The sequence below is a fragment of the Arctopsyche grandis genome, chromosome 3 (genome assembly GCF_051622035.1).
Source record: "Arctopsyche grandis isolate Sample6627 chromosome 3, ASM5162203v2, whole genome shotgun sequence".
In the NCBI taxonomy this organism is placed as follows: domain Eukaryota; kingdom Metazoa; phylum Arthropoda; class Insecta; order Trichoptera; family Hydropsychidae; genus Arctopsyche; species Arctopsyche grandis.
Window position 1 is genome coordinate 3,598,052 of NC_135357.1, and position 27,373 is coordinate 3,625,424.

Here is a 27,373-nt window from a genome sequence, read left to right on the forward strand (position 1 = left end):
CGTGATGTGGAAAAGAGGCGGGAAATTGTAAACCAATGAAAACAGGGCGTAAATCTGTTTATGTATTGCGACTGTATTTTGTTATACAGAGATCAAGCAGGGGGGAAAGGGGGGAGTAAACAAAGTAACCATGCGTGCCTTTTGAGGTTAGCCACGCGTAGCTCAGTTGTCTGCGTTCTGGACGAAGACAGAACAAGCTTCCTCTGGTGCACACCGGACGGATACTGGAGCTGGTCTCCAAGTATCGTCTCAACCCACCAGTCTCCAGCTGGTGGTCGGTGGCAAGGAGCGAGGGCCCCGCAAACACCGCAGTGTTTATGCGCCAACAGATATGCAACAACTGTCAGCGGCTGGCCGTCAGGGTGGCCAGCACAAAAATATATCGGCCAAATCGTGGGTCGTAAGGCCACGAAAGCCGATCATCAGACATAGTCTGAATAAATACTATCCGCCCTTGCATGACACCTGCAGGATACGCATAGGCGGATCCAAGGGGGGTGCCATGGGTGCCATGGGTGCCATGGTCCTCCCCTTGGGACGAATTTAGTTTCATATATATTGTAAATTTTTCATATTTCCTGAATGGGGTTTTACACCATAATAGTTTTCTTTAAAAAAATTACTACAATGTAAGTATCATATCTCCTATTATTTATATCGTAATGTTAAATCACATAAGTTTTCATTTTTTTTTATGTTCAATTTCAAAATGGCATTCTCCTTGAACACTTTCTGGATCCGCCTATGAGGATACGGGTCGTGCTGGATAGGTATGAACAGACCTTGATACTAAAAATATTTAGGATTGTCTGTGGACAATCTTCAATTGACAACAATATGACGCCTAAAGCCACTTCTATTAATATAACATTTCTCTGCACACACCCACACATTGGACTGCCGGCGTTTGGGATCTGCACATTTACCAGTAGTTGAATGTAAAATGCGATGTATGTATATATGAAGGTCGCTTTTCAACTAATTGTTAAGCGGGGAATTACACTGGGGCAATTTTACAAAGCAAAATGAACGAAAAACTGCGATATGTGCGGGTACGGTTGGCAGCGTGAGTGTAAAGTGCGAAGTGCGTGGTGGGTTGGTAGCCGTGGCGTGTTGTCTGCGGTGACGTAGCGGCGGGCGGCGGCTGCGGTTGTGTTTGCGATTGCGATTGCGATTTCGATTGTGCATTTCGCTTTTTCCTCTCCTTTTACACTCGACTGCTCCTCGCCCCGAAGATATTCGATCGTCCGGGGGCACTCTGCGGTGGGTACCTCAACCCCTCTTCCCCGGCCCCCTCCCCACTGCTTGCCAACTGTCACTAACGGTCTCGACCTTTGGAGGTTATGTCGCTGTTGACACTTCTACTATTTGACGTTTGCGACAACAACTATCAGCCCTCCTCTTGCTGCCGAACACTCTTCTTCGAAATGCAACCAACGAATAGTCGACCCTTCTATGTCCTTATTAATTGTCGATTTTTTTTTCTCACCGTGCTATTGTTCCGAGTGATATCCGCATTCTTTGTCATTTACTCCACAACTCGTTCGAAGCGCATGCTCGTTTGCGTTATTATTCAATGCATTCCGAATTCACATGTTTCGTACGCACTCTATACACACAGATGTTACGTGTGAAAATTGATTGAACTCATATACGTATGTTTTGTTTTTATTTTAGAATGGGTTTCATCTGTGAAGTATCATGTCCTCTACGAGAATGTCGCGACAAGAGAAAACTAAATCTGGTTTTGTGAGTATTCATTTTTATTCAATTCTGATATGATTTACATATGTATACTTTTAGAGTATTTAAAAATATCGTTATTGATATTGAAAAGGTTTTGAATCGGATATATAATACATTAAAGATGTTTCAAAACGTTGTGCAATATAAACATACTGACTATTATGGAAGTAATATAAAATCACAATTCTGGCGAAATTGTATGAATAAAATATGCAATTTAATTGTATTTAATATATAATATAATTTCATTCATTTACATAACAATTGTTAACGAATTTTATATAATAAAAACATAGTAACAATAATTATTATTCATATGATATATCAAATATCGGTCTCTGTAACGAGCCGGAATGTTAAATTACAATCTATTCAGACATATAAACAATATATATATATTTTTTTATCAGTTGTAGTTGTTTTGTATCGCTCAACATGTGCGGTACACTTGCCAGGTGGTGGATTTATAATCGGTAATACATACATACATAATTTTGTAATGATTGCCATTGTTAATTAATTTTTGAACAGTGAACGTGTTGTCGTTTTTAATCATTCTTAACCGCATATTTCCGAATGTCTACTAATGTTCGAACGTTGTATGATATTATTTTTTTTTTGTGTTTGAATTTGTGGTAATTCAGCGAACACACGAACTGTTCAAATATAGCTTATACATGTATATTGTATATATTAAGTATCCATATTGTGTTGCATGCAGCTTTGTTTGGACTGTTGAAATTATTGTCTCGTGAGGGTCCCGAATGTCAAAAAGAATGCCAATGGTCACCAGGAAGGAAAGCTGGTGTAAAAAGACTGTGAGTCCACATTGAAATTGAACAACGTAGAGAAATTTATAGTTTGATGTTGTATTTACATATGTATTTGTTTAGTTAGTGTGCGAAGCTTCGATTTGTTGTGGCCGGCTTTTAGTGTGTTTGTTTATGTTCTTTGTTATTGTTTTAACATAAATAAACTAATTGACTGTATAATGCGTAAATGTTAACAATTTATGTATGTAACTATTGTACAAATACTCGTTCGGAAATAAAAATCAATTTTTTCTTTATAATATTACTCATACATTCGGAGATAACATTTATTCCGAAATTGCGTTCTAATTTCAAGAAACACATTATAAATCTTAGTATTGTTTATTGATTAATAATATTTTAATACAATTTCTATTGTATTAATTATATGTACATACATATATGATATTAGTATATGAGGCTATTGCGATGGGTTGTTATTTATTCGAGTAGTTTCGATTTGTTTATTTTCAAAAAATTCAAATCAGGCCATAGTGACTTTACATGTTGCTCCAAAGCGTCACTATCGCCGGAAACGTAAACAAAATTTAATAAAAACATTGCAAAATACAATGATACAAATAACAAAATAATAATACTGTTGCGTAGGGGTGGGTGGAGGATCCAAGTAAAAGGCCAAAGTCGTTTTACAGCATTTATTGGTGATTAAGGAGATACACGCACTGCCAGTGCTCCGTCCAGAATGTTTTGATATCGCCTAAGTACCGCCTTATAACGGATAGGTCGCTCAGGGCATCGTCGACGTCTGTTTACTTCCCTGTTGTTGTCAGGCATGTACCCGGATATGTATTCCCACGACACTCAGGCCCACGCTATCGGTCACTTCTAAGAAGGGACCAATAGCGGCCAATTCGGTGGCCATTGTTTAGCCTACTTGCACTTAGTCTGGAGATAATCCTTGAAATCAATTATAACGGTCACACAGTCTCTGGGATGCTACTCGGCCTAATCTGATTGCACTTACTCGGCGGTGTACGTAACAATACAATGACGCATATAAGAAAAATAAAAATTCATCTTATGTGTTGCCCCCCACGATACACTAGGGCCGTATCGTGGGGGGCAAATGACCCCGGGCGTCACATTGACGGGGGCGCCATAACGCGGTTGGTAATATAGGGGATTTTGAATTTGGAAGTGTTGATTATTTTCTGAAGGTTTATTAATCTTTGTAATGAACGGATTTACGCGTGTCTTTATGCAGAGGGCGTTATACGTCGTTATTCTTCCAAGAGTCAAGTTAGCTGGAAACGTGGACTAACCTTGGGATAGTTATATAAATGTATATAGTCGGGGAGGTTCCTGACTGCAAGTCGTCTGCGTGATAACAGCTTCCTCGTCGGTCTCACGGCTGAGGTTTCTCCGGAAACAGCGTGAGGAATGCAGGGGAAGTTGGGCTGGAACTCAGGGGAGGGAGTGATGCTCCACTCGACCTCGCGGCGGTTCTTCAGCAAGATGGCGGTGGATCTCTGGGCCCCGTCTCCCCCTGGAGACGTGCACAGGAGAGATCTTTCTTCGACGGGAGTTCGCGTGTAAGAGGACGCGCGCCACATGCGCGTGCGCCTATATAGCTTTTCCCTGGGTGGCCACTCGAAATAAAGGGCGAGTGTTGCCCTATGGGACGATGGGAAAACGTCGCGTTACACCTTTATTTAAAATGCAGAAGAAAGTTACAAATTCGCCCTACCCATTTACGAAAATAGCAGTGTTCTCCTTTTAATTAATTAAATAATTTTATTATCATAATAAACTAGTTTTGTGCCCGATGAAATATCATCGCATGGGTTATGGCATTTTAAGTTATTAATTTTAAAAAATTAAAAGAAATCTGTCGGTCCCGTGTTTCAAATACCCTTTTAATATATTTAATTGTTTAATATGAAAAAAAAATGGAAAAAACTACCTACCTACCTACATATAAAAAATCTTTTTTTGCCTTGGAGGAAACATTGGTAGCAAACAGTATATATAGAAGTTTTTTGTTGATCTGTTATTATGTTCATATTATATTCGTACGTTTTGTTGGTGTTTTAGCTGTGACGTACATACATGTGGTAGAAAATCCTGACAGATAACGCTGTTCAAGACCACGGTTGGGATGTGGCGGTTGATGTGAAGATCCAACACGCGCGTTTTCAGTCGATACTTGCGGAGGCTTAGTGACCAACCGCGCGGAGCACAGGTCCAACTGCGACTAACCGTTATATCTCTGCCCCTTTTCATATATGTACATATGTCTATGTGGGTTATCGCACATAGACATATGTACATATATGACACATACAAACTTAATAAAGAATAAAAATTAAATTGATTGAATTTCAATTTATTTTTTGCTAGTATTAAATTAGAAAACGAAATTTTGATTTTTTACTACATGGATGTATGCTAAAATTAAATAAATAATAAAGGGGGGAGGGGGGATAGTAGTAAGTTTGACCCCAGGCTCAAACTATTCTAGCTATGACTCAGGTGATCAGCGCTAGTAAACCGGTGATCGAAGAGCACCAATCACCTAATTTCTACGCTACACATATTTCAATTCATTTTATAACCTGATAGAGATTGATAAGAAATATTTTCAATATTTGTAGTGAACTTTTACAGCCAAATAGTATCGTGTGAATTTGCATAGGTTTTGAACTATAAACATTTTTTATTAATTCTGATAGGGAAATCAACTTTTGATTTTTTTATTCACCTCCCCCTTTTCATTCCTGAACTATTATCCCGAAGAACTTGTGTTTTTATTTTTTAATCGGGACATTTTGTAAACTTTTTTTTTGTCAAATATTGTTTCCTGATAGAATCGTACAATTTTTAATCTATAGAATCATCGGTATTATACAATATGTTATCAATGCATATCACTTGTACGTAAGTATGTATGTATGTATGCATTATTGTATCGTGAAAGGTAAACTTTGCTTCGCCTATTGTTTTTAGCTGATAAATGGTGCAAACATTCGATGCTACAAGTTGACTCAACCATGCGATTATGAGACACAATCGTTCCAAAAGTTTGGGGCTGTTTTTGCAATCGAACACATCTATGTGTATGTATTTCTGTTGTATGCCGATGACCTCAAAATTTTTCGAACCATTCGTAATATTTTGGACTCTTTTAACTTTTTAACAAAATGATTTGAATTCGGCAAAGAATTGGGCATCCGACAACCATTTGCTTTTTAGCATTAATAAATGTCATGTGCTATAATTTTCCTGTTCCTCCACTCCTAGTTTGTATCCTTATAATCTGGTAGGGAATATTCTGGAATTTTGCCTTACCATAAATGATCTTGGCATTGTGTTTGAGAGTAGATGAAAGTGTGGTGCTTCAAAGATGCTGGGACTTGTTATACGCAATGCTCATAATTTCAAATATATGTGGGCTTAACTCTTCAGTCTGTAGCATCTTGGAATATGGTTCCATAATATGGAGTCCCAGTGGAGTAACCCACTCCTTACTAATTGAAAGAGTTCAGAGGGAATTTCTTCGATATTTATGTATGAGAGAGTTTGGGTACTATCCCCTGCTGTATCCCAGTTGTTTTGTACAGGGAACTTTAGGTTATGTCACCTTATCCTCCAGAAGGAATATCCAATTGATATCTCACTTCTATCAACTATTAAGAGGTGAGATAAGCAATCCGACAGTACTTGAAGAATTGAAGCTATGGGCTCCCATACGCTGATTCGCCTATTGCTCGTGCCATTCGTCTTCTCAACTTACTTTCCGATCACATTGATCCCTTTACGGTTACACCAGATCATCTGTCCACTTTACTTGGGTTTTTTAAAGGATCCTTTATCCTTAAATTTTGTTGCTCTGTTAAAATTAATCTATAAGTTATATATCGATGTTTTGTAATTGGGAAGGAAGACGCATTGGGGTTTACTTGTTAGCTCCATGGCTTAGGGCTACTTGCCTTGGGGTTTACTTGCCTTCCTGGTATATACATACATATGTGTAAATAAAATAAAATAAATCTAGTTCAGATGAATATTTGCATACCGATTGGGTGTATCTAACTTGCATATTTCGGCGGTGGCTGTATACAAGTCCCAACTGGGTCACGGCTATTGCTTTTGTGTACTACTAAAGTGACGCATATGAAAACGATTTTTTGTAACCATTCGCTTGTCTTGTAACATGTTTGGGCGCGATTCGCAAGACGCGACTACGTTGTGCGAGACAACGGTGTCACGGTGCAATAATGCACCTGTGCTGATTCACCTGAATTACAAGGTGACAGGTAGTTTGTTTGTTATTGGTTTCGTCATTCCAATAGTGAGCCATCCACTACTTGACAATTCAATCGGACTGTTTTAGGAGATGTGGTTTCGTTTAGATAAATATAGTGTATTATACATTCGTTAGTAAGTACTAACGAGCGTTTTGCTATCTCGGTTCGCTTTTCTCCTAATTGTTCCGACAAGTTTTTCGTTAATTGTTTAATTGTGTGTTATTTGGTGTTGTGTCTATGTGTGTATACACATTTTTACGTTATTACAAACTAGTGTTTTTACCCGGCTTCGCTCGGTATTTGTAATATAAACAGCTTAAATATGGCCAATCTAATAGTAAACATTTTATTAAATTTATTTGAATAGTTTTATTTTATTTGAATATTCATTTGTTTTTCTACTACCCAACAATAGTTGCATACAAAGTCTCTTTTGAAATTATATATTCGATGTTTATCATTTCTATGATCAATTTGTCTTATCTTTCACGATTCCATACACCCAGCGCAAAGCGAAGCTTATCAGTTGCATCACATGCAAATAACGATATATTTTAAAAGACTAGGAAAGGAATTTAAAATAACAGTTTTCGTATTACTTTCTACAACTCCTCTTCGTCAATATGCAGCAAAAAAAAAAAGCGATTTTGTCAATAGATAACATTATGAGGGGAATCATTGTAAATTTGGAGTAAAAATGAACATTTTTTTTATACCTGGAGTATATTTCATAAATCAAAATATCGATAAAAACGGATTTTTTTTTTCTTCAAGCTTTTCAACATATCAAGGGAACTTCAAATATTAGTTAAATAAATAATAGTAGGGAATACAAATAAAAATGTTTTTTTATATTAATATTTAATGGGACCCCCTTTGTTTTTAATAAATAGTTTTATTCGTCTAAGTAGTGATTCATATTATTTTTTTAATAATTCATCACTAATTTCATTAAAGCATACATCATAAATAATGTATTTTAATTATTTTATGGTTTTTGGTTTCTTATCTCCAATTTTTTTGCCTATTTTGCTTACATATTTTCGATTATATTTAGATCCGAGCTGTTTCCTGGCCATTCAATGGAGTTTATACCTAAACTATCTTTATCTTGATCGATATTTAAAAAAAACCTAATGGTGATATACCAATGCATTAAAAATAATTAAAATTAATTGTGAAAACAATTTGAATACTCTGAAATTTTGAACGATGCGATGAATCATCGTGAAAGACAAGATCCTTAACCATTTCCGGTAAGCCTTCTAATGTAGGAATAACGCTTTTGTCGATGATTTTTTTATACTCCTGTGAGTTGACTATCCCATCTAGATGATTGACCCAACACCATACCGTGTGATGGCCCCCAATACCATACTATGGCGAATGTTAAACAGTCAGCGCTTAGCACGATTCTTTATAGCGTTCGCCTGATTTTCGTCGTACTAGCGCCATCCCATCTGATCCAATCAGGTTGAATTTGGATTCATCTGAAAAAGTAATCGTCTCCCAATCTTGAACTGTCCAATTTTTTTTCTCTTTGGCCCACCAAAGACGAGTATCCTTAATTTTCTTCGTGAGGAGGGTTTTTTTTTGCACGGCGCCGTTAAAATAGACCAAGTTCATTTAGTTTATATTGAACTGTTCTAAGGCTTACTGTTTTTTCCAATTTCAATGAACTCAGACCTAATTTATGACGCAGTTTTGAAACTGTTTTGAAGTAAAATTCTCTTTAAAATCCGTTCGTCTCAAGTCAGCTTTTTTGCCATTTTTCTTCTTTCGACAGGTGTTATGTCCATTGTTTTTTTATACTTCTTAAAAAATACAGTTATTGTAGGTAGAATGTGTCCCCGTTCGTCGATAAATTTCCGCAAAAGAATAATTTTACTCCCAGAAAGTGACAATTTTTGATTTCTCGACGATCGACAAAAATTCATATTTTACGCTCAACGCTCACAACACTAAAAAAAACACGCACTACTTGAAAGTCTGGGGGAAACTGACTTTAAAACTTTTTGGCAACAATACGTTGAGGTATGCTGAAAACAACTGTAAAAGTATAAAAACAAAATTGCCAGAAAGTGAGACCCAATAGGGCGAAAAATGGGCCATTCCGGTAAAATTTGTGACTGATAAGCTTCGCTTTGCGCTGGGTGTATGTATATATGTATGTAGGTGAAAATTTAGACAATTTATTTATGTGAATTAAATATTTATTACCGTTAATGAGTAATCTCGTTTAAAGTTTTGCGTCAGGTTTTTATCTCAAGATTATTCATCGGAATCGCCTCAATTTTTTTATTGATAAATACCATTTTTATTCATGTTATCGCAATCATATATGGTAATCGACGATGCCAGAAATCACCTTCAATCTGCATAATTACCGCTAGTCTGATAATAATTTGAATTTAAAATTAAATTCTCGATACAAGGTTTGATCTAAACTTATTGCTTTTAGAACAAGGATGCTTAATGGTAAGAACACACTCAAAAGTGCGCCGCGGGACGCGTACGTGGACTCCAGCGGTGAAAGGCGTATCTACATGTCATTATTAATTCGTATGATCTTATTATTTCGACAAACCTCTTTTACATTTCTTCAAATATGGAAATCACCGTTACCGATCGCTGTCAATAGAAGGATAAAATTTCGCCGAAAACTCTCCAGGTGGTGAGGTTTGCAAAAGGACATGTCGGTACAGATTTGGCGTACCGGAGTACGTCTAGTGATTTTTTTGCATGTGCAAAACTAAAAAAAATAATACATGCTGCGTATCTCCTTGTGTTTTCACCTTTAATCACTTAATCGCCACGCGTTTTTAGAAACCGATTCGATTATTTTATTATATGTGTTTAGTGTCCAAACTTGATACCAACCTCTTAAATATATCACAAACTAACGCAAAATATTGACTTTTTTCAATTTCATTAGTATCGCAAGATATTTTTAGATGTCGCTATGAAGAAACCAAAATTAATTTCGAGCTATAGCCTTAAATACGAAGGAGCGCGCACCGGTGCGCTTATGTTTAGCTTAGAGTTAAGCTTAGACCGCACTAGGCGGCACTGCACTGCAGCGACACAGCGCGGCCAAATATTATTTGTATGAGAAACGCACTGCAAGTGGCGCGTCAGAGTTGCTTTTTGTACCAACTTGTTACATTTTATTTATTTTTTTGTTACATTTTATATATGTAGGATCTGGTTGTCAGGAAACATTTGTTGACTCCTTGAGCGGCTTAAAACATTGCGTTTAGTCATACAGCGGCTCGCTATATGACATGGTCGAGTTCGGTCACCTTCCTGCGAGTTGGGACCAAACTCGCCCGTGTTCAGAGTCGCTACCTCACTCCGTCTCTGGCTTCCACGCTGAAAATTTCGTCAGCATTTCCAACTATAATTATTTAGAAATCCAAATAGAAAGCAGGTATCAAAATTGTAGCTAATCTAAACAAACCCTAGATAACTACCGCCGAGGATTTAGAGTTTTGTAAATGTGTGTTTTGACTCTCTAATATATCTTACAACAATATAAAACAAACAAAAGAGGTCTATTAATGAATGTATTTTTTCAAAACTAGTTATATCTTCTTCATTGTTGTTAAAATGTAATGCTCACAATCTAAATGCCAAGCCACAATCTGAAATACTCAGCAGCTAGGGATTTCCATCGGGTAATTTTTCTATAGTTATAAATTCATAAATTCCGGTGTAAACGAGTCTTTGTAAACGTTGAAAAATGCTTAACTCTGATTACACGACCCATGTTCAATGCATTTTTTTTTCAATGCTACCTTTAAAGGCTTAGCGGGTAGTATTCTTATTTACTTTGTACATGCTCAATGTACAACGCCTATTGGCGTTTTGCAGGCCCATGGATTTGTCAGCAAAACGCCGATCGGCGTTAATCGGCATTCAAAGGGTTTGAAGATCCACATAAGAATAAAAGCTTTGACGCATTAAATCGTGTCGCATGTTATAGGGGAAAAACTTTTCCCGCATGTGCATTGCAGGAATAATTCCAGTCATGCTATCATCATTGTCGTTAGTACTATTTTGAATTTCAGTGGTAATGTTGTTTAAACATGTGTGTTTATGATATCATCATTGCGGTTTGATTCACGCAAAGTGCACTTTCTTGGTTGTGTTTTGCATTTCATTATAATCACTAGGCAGTTGCGTTTGGTACAGTGCAGTGCATTTTTAACTCGCTTGGAACATTTTCAATGCTATTTAAGGTTTTATTGCGTATTAACAGTTTTTTGCTTGTTTTTTTTTTATATAAATTTGAATTTTTCTCGGATCACTTGTCGATTTTATAAAAACGTAGGTAGTGTTTGTCGTCGAAGTGTTTTTGTCAATGTCATATTTGCATCGTCGTCGATGACGGTTTTGGATTCGCATCATCCTTATCGTCACGTCTAATTGTGTCATTTGTTAAAATAGACTCTCATCTTTATGTACAAATTATATTTGGCACGTCTAAAAATTGCAAATCTCGATCGGTTCTAAATATTTACGTTATCTGGTCTTTTTTTTTAATGATAGGTATGTATGATGATTGTGTTTGCGCGTCCGCCATCGCGTTTGAACGTTTCGTTGGGTTCGACAAATCTTTTCATGATTATTTTTTTTGCTGAAAAGTGAAGGTTTTTTTAAGTGATACTTCGTTTTGAGGAAGTTCAAGTCGCCGTAAACGAGGTGTGAACGTTCTAATCTCATGTCCTGGTACGAAATATATATATTTTTTCAAGTATTCTTTGGCTTCCAAGATTTACATGATTATACTGCAAGCCATTCTTCACTTCTTTAAATATTTTTTTAGAAGCTTTTTTCTTATCAAGTATTCTTTTTAGGATTCTTCACTATGTAGCTGAAGCAATATCTGATCTTTTCCATTGCCTCCCTTCTTGCACAAATTCATTTATTCAACTTCAAATTCTATCCCTGCTTTGGATTGTGTTTCACTAATTTTTTTTTTATTAGCTTCACTCTGTTAGTTTAGTGACATTCCTGCCCGTCAAAAATTCGTTTTTGAACCACTTCCACTCTTTAGATCGCTTTGATATTTTACCGACATACGAAGGTTAGTTAACATTGAAGTAGGTTAATGTCTCCGACTTGAAGCTAGAGGAATTTAATCATTAACGAACTAATTAAAAATTAGTGTCAGATCGAACGATGATAGCCATCTATCCAAACGCGGCTTTCTACCACCCCTTCACAACTCACTTAAAATTTACTCTTTTCACTCTCATTTCATTACAAGCATTTATTCTATCTCATAAACTTTTTCAATTCACTAATTTTCTTGTTCGTTTTCCCGACGTACATTCGTGTGGCGTAATTATAAAATTTGAGCCCGCTTGCAAATATTAACAAAAGGCCCCCCTTTAGTATTTTTTTTATAAAAATTAAATTGATTGACAATTACATATTTCAACGATATTTTAGAAGCTTCTTCGTGTTCAATCGATAATATCGCTATTGTACTGAGCCTGAGTTGACTCATCGAATTTTTTTTATAGTCTTTTATTAATTTAGTAGAAAAGGAATTCAAAAATTATGTTTGAAAAAACATTTTTGAATTTGGAGTATGAAAATTTGGAATATAAACTACTGCTTCTTATTAGTAGAGGTAGGATAGTCACAGTGCTATCCATTGTTCAGCAAACCTTTAACAATGCATTTACAACCTTTGAACAATACACGGCCCCCTCAGGCTCCGGTGACTACTTATTAGTAATATGAATAATTCTAAGAAAATTATGAAGACTCGAAAAATGAACTCGTACTAAAGCATTACGATAAAGAGTGCGAGTGGACGGTTTCGTCTACCCCCACTCCTAATCTTAATGCTTTGATACGAGTTCATTTTTCGAGTCTTCATCAACTCTGAGTTTGTGCCGTAAGGTGGACCCACATATGTACATATATCTGCCAATTTAGATTTCTCGCCCACTTTTTAAGTATCTAATTCAGTTCGGTGATTACATCCCAAATTTGAATCGCTACCAGGATAACACCGCCACTATGAAAATCGCTCGTGCGTGTCTCCCGTCGCACGAAAATTCGTCGCACAGGAAAACCAAATATTGCTCAAACTACCCAAATCTTGTAAAAAGAAAGCATTTGCTGAGCAATTTTTTGGCAGTTTTCTGTACGGCAATGTTTTCCTGTGCGACGAATTTTCGTGTGACAGGAGACCGCGCGAGCGATTTTCGTAGCGGCGGCTATCCTGGTAGCGATTCACATTTGGGATGTTACCCGTTTACCATCTAATTCATGCTGGTTCGATCGAACTTTTCCTACTGCGAGATTTACTTGGTCTGGATCGTTCCACTGATCTACCTACCTCGTTGCAATGCAACCTTTTTGGCAACCTTTTACTCGACCATTCTAAGGTCATGACCCAGCCAGTTGAATCACTCGCTACACCCACCATTTCCTTTAGATACACACGCCATTTCAACCGCTTGGGTCCTGAGTTTGGCACCCTCGTTCAGAATCCATAACTGTTTTTTTTTCTATTCTGGCCAAGTTCCATTCAAATTTAATTTCATTCGCCTAGTATGCGGTGTTCAATGGATCGATATTTGAGCGCATAATTACAATGTCAAACACACTACATAACGTATTTATTAGCATATCGGCGATTTTGTTTACACGTGACGCCATTTTTTATGCGGCTTCGGTTCGTGACCGTCTAAAATTTTAAAAATATCATCCAGTGTTACGAATTCGTAGATTTTCAACATATAATATCAATGTATGTATAGTATGATAGGTGAGTTTAGATTCGGGTCAAAGCCGGGCTTATTCCATTCGGATTATCTCATCGGGTCTGGACCATCACTTTTGATGTTTGAACAGCACTCGTGGCACGTGATGCTCGTGTATAATATCGTATATTTATCGATGGCCATTTAGAATGACTTCTATTTGTGGTGGATGACGTCGACCGTGTTTATGGTCAACTTTGCAAAACCATATGTTGAACAACAGTTGTGTCAGTTCTGCTAGTGCTCGTGGTACAATCGTCGCTTATTTGTTTTTATTGTTTATTTTTGTCACACGCTTCCTTTTGCAACATGTAATATTGTTATCGAGTCGCAGTATCAAAGTAAATTAATCAGTTGGAATTTCAAACAGGAACGTGCGTTATCAGATTGGCGTTGTCCAATTGATATCGATGCTAGATGTTCAGGTTTAATCTGCAACTCTTTGGCAACTTTTCTGATTGATGTACTCGTTTGCTTTAATCGCGGTGTGCAAAATTGCACAACTTGTTAGCATTTCCTCAATATTTATATAGGATTAGAGGTAAAGACACAGAGATGTATGCGTTTTCTTTTGTCGATAGTTTTGCACATACAAAAGAAACGCTATACGTACTCCGGTACGCCAAATCTGTACTGCAGCGCCCCTCACCTCCTGGAGTGTTTTCGGTGATAGGTTTGCAGTGATACCCATACTTGAAGAAGTCGTCGAATTGCATATGCTCGTGCTATCTCGCAATGGGCAACCCCCTGCGGTGCGACGATACGCCTCTCACAGTTGGAGTCGATGTACGCGTTCCGTGTCGCACTTTTGGGTGCGTTCTTACCATTGGGTTGTTATGTATCGTGTCTATACTTGGTTCGCCCTAGGAAGAGACTTACGAAAAACGTACGTGCTATCTCCCTCACCGCCTCTCGACCAATAGCATTTCTTGCAGACAGTTTGTACGCGCGAAATGCTTATTGGTCGAGAGGCGGCGAGGGAGATGGCATGTACGTTTTACCTACACCGGGTGGACAATAGTCATAATTCAAATCTATCCTAGACTTGTAGTAAAGGTCATAAAAGTGAATACATCTTTAAAACATAGATAAAGTAAAAATGATAATTTTCGGATGTACATATTTTGCAAAAAAATATTAAACGAAAGAAAAGAATTGGGGAGAGGAAGTTCTGGTTTCCACAAGCCCTCCCCCCCTCTATCACTATTGCTTCGCAGCGCAATAATAAACAATTTATTATAAATAATGTATAATAATAATAAATCATTTATAATACATTATGTAAATAATAAATAATTTATAATGTTAATTGTAATTATTTATTATTTATTGTAAATTTATGTATAGTAAATAATAAAAAAAATTAAAAGAATTATATATACAAATTAATAAATAATTTAGCAATGTAGTAATTAATAAATAATTTATGTATAGTAAATAATAAATAATTTATGTATAGTAAATAATAAATAATTTATAATAAATTATGTATAGTAAATAATATATAATGAATAATTTATAATGTATAATAAATAATGTACAATAAATAACAAATTATTTATTATAAATTTGTGTATAGTTTATAGTAAATTACATATATTAAATAATAAATAATGAATATATTATAATGTAAAATAAATAATGAACAATTTATAATAAATAGTAAATAATGAATAATTTATAATAAATAATAAATAAATCATTACAAAAAATATTTAAAAATACATATTCGATGGTGATTCCATTGTTTTATTCTTTTAGGCCTCGAATTTATTAAATTATCGTGTAATATCTTTTTATGTCACTTCTCCATAATGGAAGTTTTGTAAAAAAATTATAATGCCAAACCAACCAAAAAATTTTAGTTAGCATCTGCTTAAAACTTCATAGAATTGATATAAAAATCATCACACTATTTGAATAATGTATTCATTACAAAAATGACAATGACAAAGAAAAAAAATATTCATTGCGAAAACGACGACGACAATAATGCATGCTTACATGTTTATTTAGTCTTGAGTGTATTTAGCGGTGACTTCTTCATTTTGGCACAGTTTCCTCTACCTACGATATTTAGCGCACCTTTTATTTTCACGTTACACAGAGTGATTCGAATTTGAAACCATAAAATTTTTTTTTAGTATTATTACGTACGCATATAAAATTAACCGACGATTGTGTCGATCGGCAAGTGCATAACATTGTGATAAATATAATTTGCAATTGCAAATGAAGTGACTCGAATCGTTTACACAACTGTATCGAGTGAAAAGAGCCACGCTATGAATTCAGTCTATTCGTTTGTGAGTATATTATTACATATATTACATACGTTTTCACTAACGTTGAAAGAATGCACGCTTATTTTTAATCCTAGGTGTTTGTTTGTTGTGTTGTTTCATTTTTTTTTTTTTATATGTATGTATTTGTATCATCCTGTGGGCTAATTCGGGAATTATAAGTGTGTCATGCTGAAAGTGTCGCTCTGTACTGAATTTTTCTTTAGTACGGCTTCGGGTGTCGGCATGGATACTTTGAAAGCGGCCGAAACGTTCATAAGAGAGAACTCGCCATTTTCAGTATGGCGCATTTGTTTCTCGTGTCGCATTTTTTTTCCTTTGAGAATTGTTTATAATTTTGTCTTGTCTGTTCTGTAGATGGAAACGTTCTTCGGACGGCCGAAGAAGCCGACTCCTGGAGCTCCCGGCGGAGGAGGGACGACCGCATCGCCACAAGATGCTGGTCGTCCCTCATCCCTTCACTGTCCGTCGGCGAATTGCGATGAGGAAGACTCCGGCGGAAGCATGGATCATGTCGTCGACTATAAAGATATGGTGAATAATTTAGACGATCGTCAAATCGATGACAAGTTTGAGGAGATGCTGGTATGATTTAGATTTTACATTTTATTTCAATGTTTCCATATAATATATTTAATGAACGTTCTTTCGTTTTTAGGCAGATATGAATTTGAGCGAAGAAAAGAAAAAACCTTTGCGAGTATACGACAGTGCACAAAAGAGGAAAACGCTTATTGCTTATAAAGTTGTAAATTCTCAGGTTTGTTTATTATAACGTTAAAGATGACACTATAATCAATTTCAATTACGAAAACATCATGAAACTTTATGCCGTTGGCTAATTTTTCAATAAGAACCTTTCCTTTGACAAAACTTAAAGTCTTCAGTTGATTAAGAAACCCCCACATTTCAGACCAATGAAATTATGATACTTATAAGTGACTCGTTTACTTTGGGTAGCTTAAATGTTACGCAGGTATCAAATTTGGACCGCATTCAAACTGCCAAATTAAAGATCAAATCATACTTTCTAGCAATTCACAGCTACAGCACAGCACAGCAGATCATATAAACGACAGTTTCTATTCATATTATACAGTAACGCACGTTTCAGCACATTCAGACAAGTTTCGGTCGAGTACAAGTCAAAATCGACTTACATATGCATTACAAAGTGCGACGATACGGCGCAATATTGCTTGCGTCATAAAATGACGTTTCCGAAAATATTAATATGCGCATGCGCGCTTTCGTTAATACACGTGCACTCGCTACTGTGACGTCACGTTCGCGAATATTCCACAGTGGCCAAATAAAACCTGTTTTACTTGATACGTCACGGTGACATGTACTGCTGTATAGTATGAATAGATTTTGTCGGCTAATGCTGTTACGTCTACGCCACGTTAGACATGAATGTGTCCATATATGTAAATTGTACCAAAGAATACTTTTCGTACTGCTGGTTATGTAGTTCCGTAGTATCTTGAAATTAAGTATTTATTTACAGTTTTCTTTGTGCTGCATTTTAGTTTAATTTTTTGAAAGTTTTACATTGTATGGGTGGCTCCAAAGGTCGTTTAGTTTTGTTAATTATTGTCTATATTTATCTATATGACGTGTACATACACACAAAAGTGGTGTGAAGGAAATAAGTACTCTGAGAGTTTAATGTATCTTTCTGTATTTTAGGAGGGTCGTTCGAAATTTGAAAAACCGGCCGATTACATAACCTATTTGAGCCAACCCGATTTGACCGTGAACAAGTTGACTGCATGCCTTGAAAACTTACGCATATCGCTGACCAACAATCCACTGTCGTGGGTGGAAGACTTCGTCGACACTGGCGTCCCGAAACTCGTCAGCATACTCAGCAGTTGTTACGTTAAGTGAGTTTATTCACCATTTTTTAAATTATTTGAAGCTTAGCTTTGTGAAGCCACAGTTTAACTTGGGGTAGCTAACCAAAAGGAAAAAAAAATTAAATGATTATAACATCTGAATGAACTGCCTCTTTTCAAAGCTTTCATATTTTGCATATTTTATTTGACTTGTTTATTATAGAGATGAACGCTATACACGTTCACAGCACGAGTGCATAAAATGTCTCAAAGCTATTATGAACAACACGGTGGGCATTCGAGCAGTATTTGCTTGTCCTGCAGCTTTTCCGGCCATCGCGAAAAGTGTAGATCCATCCAAACCTCATTGCATGTTTGAAGCCGTTAAGGTATAGTACTGTTCACATCGCAATACTGATTCTACCCAAGTAGACATGTCAAGTATGCATGAAACCATAATTAAATCGATCATAGAAGGTCACAGCTTGCGCCAAGTAGATTGCGCGTGGACCCATCTGTTTGATATGCACATGATAGATATGTGGGTTCACTTTCAACCTGACTTTTCTACTTGCATCATGCATCCTTTATATTAAAGTTGTATATTATGTATGTACTTGATGAATTTATTATTTGTATAATGATACAGGTTTTAGCCGCTACTTGTTTAATACCCAACGGGCACCAAAAAGTATTGGACGCCATAACTATCAGTGGAGATCCTTCGAGTGGTAAAAGATTTTATCCCGTAATTCAAGGATTGCGCAACAACGTCTCCGAATCGTTGAAGGTTTTTTGAAGATTATTCAACATCGCTTACAATTAATGTTACATTTGGTTATATATAATTTGGTTTGAATTTTAGGTTGCCTGTATGCAATTGTTAAATGCTATTATAAATACTCCAGACGACTTAGATTTTAGATTACATTTGAGGAATGAAATTATGAGGATTGGATTCTTCGATCTCATAGGTATGTCTTTATTGTAATTGATTTGTTTGGTTTAATTCAAATGTTTATTTCATTTGATTATGAATTGGTTTTAGATGACTTGCGTAGTACTTATACGGAAGGTGGGATGAATATTCAGATAACGGCTTTCGATGGCAACGCTGAAGATGATCACGAAGAATTCATTAACAGATTCGACAGCGTTAGGTGAATATTGATGTCCGACCGAACTTACATATTTACTTAAATTTACTCAATTGTTGTATGAATTTTAGAACGGATTTCGATGACATAAACGATTGCTTTGAATTAGTAAAAAATTTAACGATGGATACCGCTGCTGAACCATATCTTTTATCAATTTTACAACACTTGCTATTCATACGAGATGATCACTTAATTAGGTACATCCGTACATTCACGTAAGTATCATTCTATGATCATAATTGAATATTCAACGCTAACATTGACATTTTTCAGGCCGGCCTATTACAAATTGATTGAAGAGTGTATCACGCAAATAGTTCTGCACAAGAACGGGTACGATCCTGATTTCAGAGCTACAGCTAGATTCAATATTGACGTTAAACCGTTGATCGATGGTCTTATCGGTGAGAATTCGCACATTGAATCATATCGTCGTATTTAGAGTGTTTTTTATTCTATTTTTTATCTAGACATAGAAAAATCAAAAGCGGAAGATGAGCCTAAAATGTTGAAAGTAAAGCAGCAGTTGGAAGATGCGTTATCAGCTAAACAAGAGGCCGAAGCAAAAACGACGCATTTGGAAGAGCGGATACGGCAATTGCAACAGCCCGGAACCACATCGCATTTAAATCCTTCATCGATAGCTGCAATCGCTAAGGTTAGCCACTGATAGTTTATAGCATTTCGCTATATCACGAGCAATATCTGACACTCTATGCAAGCAGTTGGGGTGATAAATCACTCGCAAGCACCATTTTTGCCAGAAAATAAGCCCCACTAGCATTTCAAAAGTCTCTTTACCGACTTGTATTACTCAAACTCCCTGCTAGAGCGCTAGATATCGTTTAGATATTCTTCAGATTCCATTTTAATCTTAAATTTATGACTAACAGACGATTGGCGGCAGTCCAGGTGGACCTCCGATTCCTCCTCCTATGCCTGGTTAGTACCTTTATACCTTTTTGTTTTTTATTTTATTTTTATATATGTAGCTCATCAGTTTATATATTTATATATAGTTGTTTGTTTAGGCGTACCGGCTGCGACGGGTGCTCCACCTCCTCCACCAATGCCCGGTGAGTGTTTTAATTTCGTCTCACTGGAAAATTTAAATAAATTAATGAAATTGCATCTGATACTAAATAGCAGTCTTCACTTGTTCATTTTTCGTGCAACTTGAACGCATGCACTTGTCAGATGTAGTGCATGCGCGAAAGCATGCGCGAAGGCATGCGCTTTGGTGTTGAACGGATGTGTTTTGACAGATATTTTACAACTTTTTGTGCGTCACGTCACCCTCAAATCGGTAGAAATAGTAAACTTTATAGAAGATTATTAAAGTTTTTCCTTACTATAGGACTACGAGGATAAAAATTTAAACTTGTAAGTTTTGGGAACAAAATATTATATGACCTCTAAAGAAGTGAAGAAAAAATTAAGTGTCTTTGTTAGCCAGCAGCATAGCTCGGTCGTTAGACTTCTGCCTAACACCGAGAAGCGCCGGGCTCGATCCCGTGAGCTGACCTCGATTGAAAAGAATTTTTCTGAGTATATCTGTAGTGCTGCTAGTCAGACTTGGATATTTATGACTCCAGGTCGATCGTTTCCTATCACAGTTTGCCCTTTTTTACTGATTTAATTGTTGAAACGATTCCCGATTAAATTGGCTATAAACCTTCCTACCTACTATGTCACCACTATTTGAGTATGATTAATGTACAATTCATAGATGTCTTGTATAATAATAATGCTGCATTGTTTATAATTGGCCAGGAAGGCGCATGTAAAAAAAAAATTGTTATTGTAAAGAGAAATCAAAAAGAGTGGCACTGGCACTGCTGAAACATTTTTAATTTTCAGTCAACAGTATTGAACAAGTGTGGACGGTTGATTGCATGCAACTACTCATACGCCGTAAGGCATGCACCATGTTGAATGTTGAAATGAAAATTGAAAGTGAACATTGAAGACGAAAATGACCAAGTAGAGACACTGCTAATATATAACTAGAGTCGCTAATTATTTATATTTGGGTCTATAAATAAAACAAGGCCCAATTTCAGTTGTAATTACATTATTTACGATGCACCGAACGCCAAACATAAAAAAGTAGCAGTTTGCCAACTCCTACTGAATCAATTATGTTTATTTCAGGTATGGGTATGCCACCACCACCACCACCTATGATGCCTGGAGGGCCAGGTATTCCTCCACCACCTCCAATGTTTGGTGGTGCTCCTCCTCCACCACCTATGTTCGGTGGACCCGGAGGACCACCACCTCCACCGATGGGAATGCCAGGCGCTCCAATGGTATTAACATTGCAACTTAACTGTGTGCTAGATTTCTATCACAGAATAGTATTATAAGTAAGTTATTTCAGATGCCTCGACCTGATATACTTCCGTACGGACTCAAACCAAAACGCAAATGGGAAGTCGAAGGTGGAGTCGCTTTAAAGAGGGCCAATTGGAAGACTATCGTTCCACAAAAAATGTCTGAAAAATCCTTCTGGGTGAGAGTTCAAGAAGAAAGTTTAGCGTCTCCCGATATTCTAACTGGTTTGGCGAAAAGGTTTTCTTCCAAACCGGCTGTGAAAAAATCTGAAGACTCTGTCGACAGGTTTGCTTATTACTCATCATTATATTTGTTCTATTCGAATATGTAGGCATTTGGAGAATTTCGAACCAATATTTGGCATGTATTATATAATTATTTGTATAGAATGTTGAATATCGGTTATGAACCCACCAAATGAAAAAACCTTATTAAAACTTATTACTTATTACGTGATTGATGTATTCAGAATGGGAACTGTTAAAAAAGTGAAGGATTTGAAAGTGCTCGACGGTAAAGCGGCTCAAAACATATCGATATTGCTCGGAGGATCTTTGAAACACATGTCGTATTCGGCCGTCAGACAGTGCATCATGAGGTGTGATACTAAAGTTTTGAGCGCTACTGTTTTGGATCTTCTCATACAGGTATGCATTATATCGTTATATATATCTGAATAAGTTGTACTGGATATTTTCACATCGAACGATTACTTTTAAGTACTTGCCGTCTCCGGAACAGTTGAAAAGATTATTGGAGTTCAAAGACTCGTATAAAGATTTGACTGAAGCAGAACAGTTCGCTGTTACGATCGCCGACATCAAACGGCTACTGCCCAGATTGAAGAGTCTTTCGTTCAGAGAACACTATAAAGAATTGATACAGGAAGTTAAACCGGTAAATATACGATAACTATTAAGTCTTTTGCCATACTTTATGTATGCGAAGTTATGAGGGATTTCTATTGTAGGATATTGTGTCGGGTACGGCGGCCTGCGAGGAGATCAAGAAAAGCGCCAAGTTTGCCAAAATATTAGAGTTAGTCCTTTTGCTCGGAAACTATATGAACACTGGTTCTAAAAATGCCGGCGCTTTCGGTTTCGAGATGAGTTTCCTAACGAAGGTTTGTTTATTTGTGTTTTGTTTTATATTTTTTAATAATTTTTATACATTTTATTAAACTATTATAATTTCTATTTCAGCTAACAGCTACTAAAGATTTAGAAAACAAACACACATTGTTACATTACTTAGTCAGTACTATAGAAACCAAATTCCCTGAAGTTTTAACCTTTGCAGAAGAAGTACCTCATGCCGATCGGTGATTTGAATAGAAATTTTTGAGTGAATGTTTATCCATATGATCATTGTTTTATATTAGTGTTTATGTAATTGTTTCAGAGCTGCTCGCGTATCTATAGATAACCTTCAGAAATCGTTGAAGAAGATGGATTCGGATATTAAAAACCTCGAAACGGATCTTACGAATTCTAAAGTGCCTCAAGATAATGAAGATCAATTCTATAATGTGATGCTTGTATCCTTTTCAACGAATATAATCATTTTGAAATCTTCTCTATAAAAAATTCAGATCAGTTTTATTGTGGCATTGCAACGCGTGCCGGGTTCTGCTAGTGTTAAATAAAATAAAGCAAAAATATAGAAAAGATATTGGGAAAGAAGGCGACTACCATGGTCAGACGTAGGCGACTACCATGGGCAGACATCGTTTATGGCCCGTGCGAATTCTTCCCTATCATGGGCAAGCCGAAATAGCTTTCGAGACCGAGTCCCATCCATGACCTGATGTTCCGGAGCCAAGAGAGCTTCTTTCTCCCAAGCCTCCGTTTGCCTTCTATTTTTCCTTCTATGATTGTTTGTAGAAGGCGATATTTGGGGCCGCGAATAATGTGGCCAAAGTATTCCATCTTACGGCGCTTCACCGTGTCAAGAAGCTCTCTCTTTTTATGAAGAAGCTGGAGGACTGTTTCGTTTCTTACATGCTCCTTCCACGAGATCTTTAGCATACTCCGGTAACACCACATTTCAAAGGACTATCCTGTTCATGGATGCCACTAACAGTGTCCACGTTTCGCATCCGTACAGCAACACCGACCAAACATAGGAGTGCAGGACTCTTAAACGCAATTTCATAGACAACATAAAACATTTTTCATGCTGCCGAAGGCATTTCTTGCTATTTCGATCCTTCTTCTTATCTCCATTTCGGAACTGACTTCCGTATTGATCATTGCTCCTAGGTATTTGTATTGGTCGACCTGTTCAATCATTTGTCCGCGCACACTCAGGTTTAATGGATCCGTCTTTTCTTTACATATTACCATTGATTTTATATTGTTGATATTAATAGACAGACCCCATTTTTGACATGAATGATCAATTGCGATCAATAACGATTGTAGGTCTTCGGCACTCTCCGTCAATATTGCCGTATCATCAGCGAAACGGATATTATTTATAATTTCGCCACCTATTTTTACTCCTATTCGACTTATCGACTGCCTGGTTGAACACCATTTCCGAATACAGATTGAAGAGCATGGGCGACAATACACATCCCTGCCGTACCCCTCGACTAATTTCTACTTTTTCGGTTTCCAAGTCTTCAACCTTCACGACAGCAGATTGGTTCCAACATAGGTTCTTCAAAAGGGCGATATCCTTTGCATCTATACCGGTTTGGTTTAGTGCATGGATTAATTTATCATGTTCCACTCTATCAAATGCTTTTTCAAAGTCGATGAAACAGACGTATATCCTCTTTTTGAAATCCCTACACTTTTGTAGGAGTACGTTCATGCAGAACAACGCTTCCCTTGTTCCCAATCCTCCTCTGATTCGCTTATCATACTTTCGCACTTACGCCTTATTCTCTCTTGGATGATTTTGAGAAGTATTTTAAGGGTGTGGCTCATTAAACTTATCAATCTATAGTCATTGCAGCCGGTTGGCTTATTTTTTTTTGGTAAGGGAATAAACGTCGACTGCAACCATTCTTGAGGGATTTTACCAGTTTCATATATTTGATTGAAAAGTTTCGTCAGTATTCGAATGCCTTCTTCATCCAATAATTTTTTTTTAAAAACATTAAGGTTTACAGAAATTACTACATTATTGGGAAGACTGTATATATGTGGTATTAATCCTGACAGATGATTGTTGATGATGTTGTTTATTACGATGATACATGCGGTGGTTTGACGACCGACCGCTCGGAGTACAGGTCAAACTGCTACTGACGCTTACATCTCTTTCCCTTTCATCCCTCGCCCCACAATCAGTCATAACATACTCTTTCTCAGCCATAGCCCATACATCAGCCTGTCGTTCAATTCCAACCCCACATATATGTGGTAGAGATTCCTGACAGATGACGCTTTTCAGGACCACGGTTGGGATGTGGCGGTTGAGGTGAAGATCAAACATGTGCGTTTTCAGTCATGTTGTTTGTTAAGACGATACGTGCGGAGGTTTAGCGACCAACCGTGGTCCAACTGCTACTAACAGTTACATCTCTACCCCTTTTCATCCCCTTCTCACAATCAGTCGTAACATACTCTTTCTCAGCCATAGCCCATACATCAGCCTTTCGTTCAATTCCAACCCTACATATATGCATAAAATAAAATAAATGCTTTGCGTGACAATTTATATATTATCACAGGCTGCTTTTTCGAATTCCAATAGAGTTTACCGATTTTCAAATGTGTCAGGGAGTCCTCAATTGCTTCATACGCGTTATGATCAATTCGAGGATTATCAAATATACTATTTTCCTTGACTTACTGAATGCCAACAGTCGTTTGCCGAAGAAGCTCGGGGTCAGTGTAACGTCTTGCACTCGATGTTGAAGAAAATGGAAGTATTGTATGCAGACTTGGCCGAGTTCTACGCGTTCGATCAAGCCAAATACACTCTTGAAGATTTCTTCGGCGATATTAAAATGTTCAAGGACGCCTTTGGTGTTAGTACCCTGGTAATCTTCGTACTTTGATGTTTGATGTGTATATATATATATGTATTATTTCATTTTAGAATGCTCACGGTGAGAATTTGGCGATCAAAGAAGCCGAAGAAAAGGCCCAACGGGCTAAAGATGCCCGAATTCTGGCCGAAAGGGAACGTGGGGAAAGAGCCCAACGGCATAAACAGTTGGTCAACATGGATGCACAACAAGATGGCGTCATGGACAGGTTACATACAAATTTGTTTTCGTGTTATTCGTTTTGGCCGAATGGAATTTGATTTATTAATATTGTATTATTTTGTTTAGTTTGATGGAGGCACTGTCGAGCGGCTCCGCCTTCAGCAGGGAAAGACAACGTAAAAAAGGAACGAGGGTTGCCGGAGGTATGTACACACATTTCATTTCACCGTTTTCGATTGTCATTTTTCGCATTTCCATTCGACGGAGTTTGCACATCGTTTGCACTTTCGAGACATAGTTTAAGTGTTGCTCTTCTTTGTTTTTTTTGTTAATGCGTTCACTTAGGATGTGTAGACGAGGGAACTCTTCAAATTTGCACTTTGGAATTAATCGACACCGGAATCATCATAGAAAGTAATAGCTCATCATTATTCATCATATTTTGATTGTGTCCTATTTATTGTTCATAACATAACTTCTAAATGTATCGATAGCCTTTTCTACATCCTTTTGCTGAATTATTAAATACATCTGTACAATTTTTGTTTACAGTTGGTATATGTTTTGTTTTTTTTTTCTATGTAGCTGAAAGACGTGCTCAATTGAGTCGCAGCAGGTCAAGATCTGGACTTGTCGGTGCATTGTCAACTAGAGAACTTTCTAGGTAAATTTATATAAATTTAACTTAAATATTGTTTAAATTGAATATTATAAATTTAACCAGCAGCATGGACTAGTGCGTAGTATATCCGTCTATGTTCAGTGTGGTTATGAGTTCGAGTCACACGGCTTGCTGCTGGCCAGACCTTGGTTTGTGACCAGGTCGATCGTTTCCTATCAGAGTTTGCCAATTTTACTGATTTTCATTGAAACGGTACCTGCAAAATTGGCTTTCCCTCTCTCTCTATTTATCTCGCAAAATCTTGAGTTGTTCTGTTATATCTTAAGGTTCGCCGGTTTCTCTCCATAGATGTCTGTGTGGATGGTCGTATAAAAACGTATTGTTGCATAAGTGTTTGATCAGAGATTGTTGTCAATTTTACGCGGTACGTCTCTATAAATACGTTACATCGCATGGAATACAATCGGATCAATTTACTTATAGAAATGTATCCCATGTTGTTTATTGTGTGTTTTTGAATGTATTGTGCAATTGCCTGCTGCTTGCCCATCTTGCGAGTAATATAAACAAACAGAGAAGTTTTTAACGGACATAGGTCGAGCACCAAGCGTCAAATACGACTTGGTGCTAAAATTATTTAGATCTGTCCGTGGACAGAATGTCACTGAACAACAATATAATATCTAAATCCACTTCTATTAATATTACATTTCTCTGTGTTTGATCGTATTGTATACGATGTTTGCAATGTTGACCATAGTGCTTGTGTAATAATTATGTATTTATATATAATTTGGTGTTTCTTCTTGTACATTGATTGATTCATTGAATATAAGCTAATTCTTTAGTATTGATTTTATTTGTGTTGTATTTATCGTTTTGTTTTTTTATAGTGAAATATTGGGCTCTGCTTGATACGCTGTATATTCTTTGCGAAGAGTACTGAAAGTCGAAGAACCGTCCACACAACGAAAGGAAGTCAAAATGCACAATAACATTCCTTTTAATCGTAACGAAGAAGATGAATATATTTTGTACGAATGTTTTGCAAAGAATGCTATGTTTACGAATTTTATTTTTATAATTTTTTTTGTCGTTGTGTAAATCAGTGCGGTCTCCGTGACTTGACAGAATGTTAAATGACAGAAAACGCAAATATCGGAAGGCAAAGATCGAAAATCGAAAGATCTTAAGTCTTAAGATCAACAAAAAAATGGTGCATGGTAAATGGTTTACCATGCACCATTTTTTTGTTGACCTTTCGACTTACGATCTTTCGATTTTCGATCTTTGCCTTCCGATATTTGCGTTTTCTGTCATTTAACATTCTG

The 27,373-nt window shown here is 36.7% G+C and overlaps 2 protein-coding genes and 1 long non-coding RNA gene across 7 annotated transcripts; 2 read left to right on the forward strand and 1 right to left on the reverse strand.

Annotated features, from left to right (window-relative positions):
* Nucleotides 1-1,086: 1,086 nt before the first annotated feature.
* On the forward strand, nucleotides 1,087-27,140 carry LOC143909762 (protein diaphanous-like). 4 transcript variants are annotated; one of them, XM_077427928.1, is made up of 27 exons: nucleotides 1,087-1,263; nucleotides 1,678-1,749; nucleotides 2,468-2,564; nucleotides 16,272-16,499; nucleotides 16,573-16,674; nucleotides 17,607-17,803; nucleotides 17,979-18,144; nucleotides 18,405-18,545; nucleotides 18,621-18,729; nucleotides 18,804-18,915; nucleotides 18,984-19,112; nucleotides 19,189-19,319; nucleotides 19,392-19,573; nucleotides 19,809-19,857; nucleotides 19,935-19,991; nucleotides 21,070-21,227; nucleotides 21,299-21,537; nucleotides 21,722-21,899; nucleotides 21,973-22,149; nucleotides 22,223-22,375; nucleotides 22,455-22,573; nucleotides 22,654-22,789; nucleotides 25,073-25,237; nucleotides 25,309-25,466; nucleotides 25,547-25,623; nucleotides 26,006-26,084; nucleotides 26,936-27,140. In XM_077427928.1, the coding sequence occupies exons 3-27, from the start codon at nucleotides 2,511-2,513 to the stop codon at nucleotides 26,955-26,957; spliced, it is 3,318 nt and encodes a 1,105-aa protein (XP_077284054.1). In that variant the 5' UTR covers nucleotides 1,087-1,263; nucleotides 1,678-1,749; nucleotides 2,468-2,510; the 3' UTR covers nucleotides 26,958-27,140. The 4 variants fall into 4 exon arrangements, with proteins under 4 accessions (XP_077284054.1, XP_077284056.1, XP_077284055.1 ...); XM_077427930.1 differs by having other exon boundaries at nucleotides 19,947-19,991; XM_077427929.1 differs by lacking the exon at nucleotides 2,468-2,564 and having other exon boundaries at nucleotides 1,099-1,263; nucleotides 19,947-19,991.
* On the reverse strand, nucleotides 3,206-4,775 carry LOC143909765 (uncharacterized). 2 transcript variants are annotated; one of them, XM_077427934.1, is made up of 2 exons: nucleotides 4,491-4,775; nucleotides 3,206-4,225 (listed from the first exon to the last, which is right to left on the reverse strand). In XM_077427934.1, exon 2 carries the CDS (start codon nucleotides 4,130-4,132, stop codon nucleotides 3,815-3,817), a length of 318 nt encoding a protein of 105 aa, XP_077284060.1. In that variant the 5' UTR covers nucleotides 4,133-4,225; nucleotides 4,491-4,775; the 3' UTR covers nucleotides 3,206-3,814. The 2 variants fall into 2 exon arrangements, with proteins under 2 accessions (XP_077284060.1, XP_077284061.1); XM_077427935.1 differs by having other exon boundaries at nucleotides 4,487-4,775.
* LOC143909766 (uncharacterized) lies at nucleotides 6,087-14,739 on the forward strand. Its single transcript, XR_013260373.1, has 2 exons — nucleotides 6,087-7,240; nucleotides 14,595-14,739. It is a non-coding gene; the product is annotated as an uncharacterized LOC143909766 (long non-coding RNA).
* Nucleotides 27,141-27,373: the final 233 nt, after the last annotated feature.

Coding starts and splice junctions, on each gene's coding strand:
- LOC143909765 (XM_077427934.1), bottom strand. CDS start 4,132: ATGTGGCGCGCGTCCTCTTACACGCGAACTCCCGTCGAAGAAAGATCT.
- LOC143909762 (XM_077427927.1), top strand. CDS start 16,083: ATGCTGAAAGTGTCGCTCTGTACTGAATTTTTCTTTAGTACGGCTTCG. Junction 16,675..17,606: donor ATAAAGTTGTAAATTCTCAG/GTTTGTTTATTA, acceptor TCTGTATTTTAG/GAGGGTCGTTCGAAATTTGA. Junction 19,113..19,188: donor CGAGATGATCACTTAATTAG/GTACATCCGTAC, acceptor GACATTTTTCAG/GCCGGCCTATTACAAATTGA.